The 5,000-nt window shown below is 45.6% G+C and overlaps 1 protein-coding gene across 1 annotated transcript in view; it reads left to right on the top strand.

The window, feature by feature from the left end:
• The window catches only part of drosha (drosha ribonuclease III), a 167,964-nt gene that overhangs the window by 118,114 nt on the left and 44,850 nt on the right, over positions 1-5,000 (top strand). The window contains exon 23 of the mRNA XM_063206870.1: positions 679-723. Coding sequence (XP_063062940.1) covers positions 679-723 — 45 coding nt within the window. The remainder of the gene's footprint in view (positions 1-678; positions 724-5,000) is intronic.

Here is a 5,000-nt window from a genome sequence, read left to right as displayed (position 1 = left end):
GATTCTTCAGTTGACAGCCTGTTTTTTTGACATTGGGTTATGGAATCTCTTCCTTTTGTTCTGTCTTTCTGCATTTCTTCCTTTTTTTCTTTCTTTCCCTTTTTATGTTGAATGGAAGGATCAACATACATGTAATGTAAAGTACACTTTTAATCGCTGATGATGGTTCACAATAAAGGAGTGTTAAAGTTCTTTCTTTCTTTCTTTCTTTCTTTCTTTCTTTCTTTCTTTCTTTCTTTCTTTCTTTCTTTCTTTCTTTCTTTCTTTCTTTCTTTCTTTCTCTTTCTTTCTCTTGTTTATAGTTTTTTTCTGTCTTTCTTGCTGGTGTTCGAGGATGAGAATGAGGATGAGGGAGGTTGGATGCAGGGGTGAAGTGTGACGCCCGCTGCTCTGTTGTCACCCTCTGACTCACAGAGGACCAATATGTGTGTGTGTGTGTGTGTGTGTGTGTGTGTGTGTGTGTGTGTGTGTGTGTGTGTGTGTGTGTGTGTGTGTGTGTGTGTGTGTGTGTGTGTGTGTGTGTGTGTGTGTGTTGGGGTGAGGGGGGGGTGGGGGGTGTTGAAATGTTCATCTGCAGCCATTACTCATTCACACTTTGTGTCTCTCCTTGTGTGTGTGTGTGTGTGTGTGTGTGTGTGTGTGTGTGTGTGTGTGTGTGTGTGTGTTTTTTTTTTACAGGATCTGCGGGAGGTTTGGCTCAACTTTCCAGCACATCCACTGCAGGTGGGCACGACTTCTGTTTCTCTCTCTCTCTCTCTCCCTTCTCTCTTCCGCTGTCATATCCTGTGGTTCCTTTATTTTGCATCAACTGATTTATCCCAGACAGGAGCAGAAACATAACTCAAGGTATTTCACACACACACACGCACTCTCTCACTCACTCTCTCACACACTCTCTCACACACTCACACACACACTCACACACACACTCACACACACACACACACACACACACACACACACACACACACACACACACACACACACACACACACACACACACACACACACACACACACACACACACACACACACACACACACACACACACTGACAAGCAGTCCCACACACACCCGCGTTGAAGTCTTCCAAGCGACTTTATTTACAACAATCTTTCATTATGGTATTGTGTGTTTGGATAGCACAACGATGCTTTGGACTCAACGGCCAGAATGCTGCCAGCAGACAAAAGAGAAGCTGAGTGGCCAGATGAGGCTGGGGAGAGAGAGACAGAAAGAGGGAGGGAGGGAGTAAGAGTGAGAGAATAATAGATGGGGGAATTGAGAAGAGAGAGAGAGAGAGACGACAATGTGTTGAAAGCAGAGGCGATGAGAGTGTTTTTGTTTGAATGCGGTGCGATTTTTAAAGGATGCCAACGCCCGACAGTATAGCTGTGAATGCTGAGTTGTTTTGTAGTGGCAATACTATCATTTTCACTGTATTAAAGGGTATGCCACTATGTTGGGGCTTAACACAGTTAAAATCGTTGGTCAGGGTTTATAAAGGTGGTTAAGTGTCTTATTTTTCATGTTAAGCGTTGTCTTGCTTTAAGACAAGTTAAAAGAGGGAATATGTCGCTAAGCTAGTGAAAGTCAATGGATCCATGTAGCATGGTACAATGCTACATGGATACATTGACTTTCACTAGCTTAGTGACATATTCCCTCTTTTAACTTGTCTTAAAGCAAGACAACGGCTTACGTGAAAAATAAGACACTTTACCACCTTTATAAACCCCAGCCAACGATTTTAACTGTATTAAGCCCCAAAATAGTGGCATACATACACCTTTAAGTATTTTTTGCTGTACGGGATAAAAAAGAGAGGGCAGATGACAATGTGTTGAAAGGAGGTGATGAGGATGAGAGTGTCTGAACGCCGTAGGTTTCTACAGGCTGTCAACACCACACAGTATAGTTTTGAATGCTTCGTTGTCTTTATATTTTAGCATTATTGTTTTGCCACAGTATTGAAAGCAGTTTCACAGTATGGGGTTGAAAGAGATGGGGGATGAGAATGTGTTGGAGCAGGGGCGCTGCCAGAAATTTTGGGCCCCATGTAAGATTCAATTTTTCCCTTAAGGAACCCTGTCAGTGATTGGGCCCTTAGAATCTGGAACACCTTTCCCCCGCATAGCAACACCCATGTGTTGGAGAGGTGATGAGTGCGGGGGTGTGTGTGTGTGTGTGTTTTTTGTAATGCAGTAGGTTTTTAAATGGGTGTCAACTCCACACAGAATAGTTTTGAATGCAGAGTTGTGTTGATATTGGCAACTCTGTCTTTTTCACAATATTGTTAATACTTTCACAGTATGGGGTTGAAAAGAGTGGGAGGGGTGACAGTGTCATGAAGGGATGCGATGAGAGTGTGGTCGCATTTGAATGCAGTGTGATTTCCAAAGAGTGTCAACTACACACGGTATAGTTTTCAAGGCAGAGTTGTCTTTATATTGGCAGTACAATCTTTTTCATGTCAATAAAAGTACTTGAAAGGACTTCCACGAATTCAGATTACAAAAAAAAATGTTGAAAGGAGGTATGAGAGTGTAAGCAGCGTATTTTTTTTTACGTGGTAAGTCTTGTCAATGCCACACAGCATTGTTGTGAATGCTGTTTGTTTTATATCTTTTTCGCTCTCCACTAACAGGCTCTTGGCATGTATGCAAATATACTTACAGTCATGCACACATGCAAACACACACACACACACACACACACATGCAAACACACACACACACACACACACACACACACACACACACACACACACACACACACACACACACACACACACACACACACACACACACACACACACACACACACACACACTTTCTGTTATATTTTTTCTCCATCTCTGTCACACACACACACACACACACACACACACACACACACACACACACACACACACACACACACACACACACACACACAAGATGCAGATTTCCTGTGTCGCCCATGCGTTTTACATTTGAGATGCTTCAGGAGGCAGCCTGTTTGTTTGACATCGGGATCTGGAATCAGACATCAGAGATGCACAAAGAGGATTACAAGACTCTCGGAGTGTGTGTGTGTGTGTGTGTGTGTGTGTGTGTGTGTGTGTGTGTGTGTGTGTGTGTGTGTGTGTGTGTGTGTGTGTGTGTGTGTGTGTGTGTGTGTGTGTGTGTGTGTGTGTGTGTGTACGAATGCATCTCAAGTAATCTGACGTTTGCCAAGAGAAGAGATCAGGCTCAACTCGAAGTTTACTCCAAGCTGATCCCAAAGTCTTTGTGTTACGGGTATTGTTTTCACTCTTCAAATAAAAAAGTGTGCGAGCGTGTGTGTGTGTGTGCGCCTTTCCGCGCGCGCGCGCGCGCGTGTGTGTGTGCGTGTGTGTGCGTGTGTGTGTGTGTGTGTGGATGTGTGTGTGGGTGTGTGTGCGCGCGTGCGCCTTTGTGCGCAAAGCGTGTGTGTGTGCGCGCGCATGTGTGCATGCGCACGTGCGCTTGCTCGCTCGTCTGCTCGTTCCCTAATATCTGTCAGGCTGAGTGTTCTCCGATCTGGGCCCCTTGCCAACTTCCTTGTTAAGTTTATAAGAGCTTTGAGATCAGGGGGGTTGCCGGCTGCGGAAGACTTTAAGAAGGAGGAAAAGGAGACCCGAGACGAGACAGCAGGCAACGTGTCAAACGAGAAAAAAAGACAAAGGAGAAGGACGACGACACCCCTAAAGACACAAACAGAGGCGGGTGACGACGGACGACATCCGTTAAAATGGCTCCAGGTGTCAAAGGCGCCATGTTGTGACAAGCGTCAGAACACGTTTCAGTGGCTGCACTTTAAACTCGCCAAGCTCCCGTGGGCAGTTTAGCCGCTTCCAGGAATGGAAATCGAGAAATATAATCCTCCGCAGCCAGCTGCACGTTCCCGTTCCCACCCTGGCTGACCACCCTCACAGGCGCTGTGGGATAGAGTAGAGCAGCGATTCCCAAATGTGTACCACTAGGGGTACGCGACCAAACTGCAGGGGTTATGTGGGAAATTAACACAACACATTAATGGAGCAACAACATATGAAAGGAGTCAGTAGCGGAACAATTGTACACAGGGCCCCAGGGCAAAACACTTATCGGGCCCCCTTTATGACCTGACAAGACCACAATTGGGCCCCCACCACCAATGCATGAGTGCCCTGGGCCCAGGGGCAAATGCCCTGCTCGCCCTCCCTATAGCTCCGGCCCTGAAAGGAGTGTAATCACATTGGGTTAGGGGAAAAGATATAGAACATGAGTGAAGGGTTACTTACAGGTATGGTTTGCCAAAAAAAATACTAGAAAGGTTGGGAAACACTGGAGCAGCGGATGATGCTTGGGTGGGCTGGTCTGGATATGGTCTTGGTGCTAATGTCAACAAACTTCTGAGCCACGTCCGGACAGACAGACATGCTGGCAGAACTTGCTGAAGAAGGAGGAGGAGAGGAAGAGGAGGTAGTAGTGGTGGTGGTGAAGGTGATGGTGCTGGAAGATCAACTGGAGAAGGTGGGGGGGAGGTGAAGCTACCAGGGGTGATGACCTACTGTAGGAGGAGGAGAGGAAGAACAGGAGGAGGTGCTGAATGTAGTGTTGGAAGGGACCACATCCCTGGTTTATCTCCTGTTATGGTAAACAATGTGGAGCGTGGGAGACACTTGGACAAGCCGAGCATTTCGTGGAAGAGCTCCTGTGTGTGCTTACTTGATACCAATGACGTTTAAATGCGTCCTTTCAGATCCTAATGTTCAATACCAATAATGCTTTAGTGCAATTGTTTTATGGTGTGCTCCATAATTCAATATTCTGTGAGTCTTAGGGGGAAAAAAACATAAAAGTGCTGGCAGTATTGGCTTGGATGATTCAAAAATGGCTGGCATCTAATGAGTTAATAATAAAAGAATATGAAAAATGAAGCAGTAAACGTGGCCCATTATGGTGTTATGTGCTATTGCATTTGAAACAACTTGTATTACTTCATCTCGCTTTGAAG

This window comes from Engraulis encrasicolus, chromosome 9, assembly GCF_034702125.1.
Source record: "Engraulis encrasicolus isolate BLACKSEA-1 chromosome 9, IST_EnEncr_1.0, whole genome shotgun sequence".
Taxonomy (NCBI): Eukaryota; Metazoa; Chordata; class Actinopteri; order Clupeiformes; family Engraulidae; genus Engraulis; species Engraulis encrasicolus.
The sequence above is the reverse complement of the archived record's forward strand: the minus strand, read 5'-3'. Positions and strand labels throughout refer to the sequence as shown.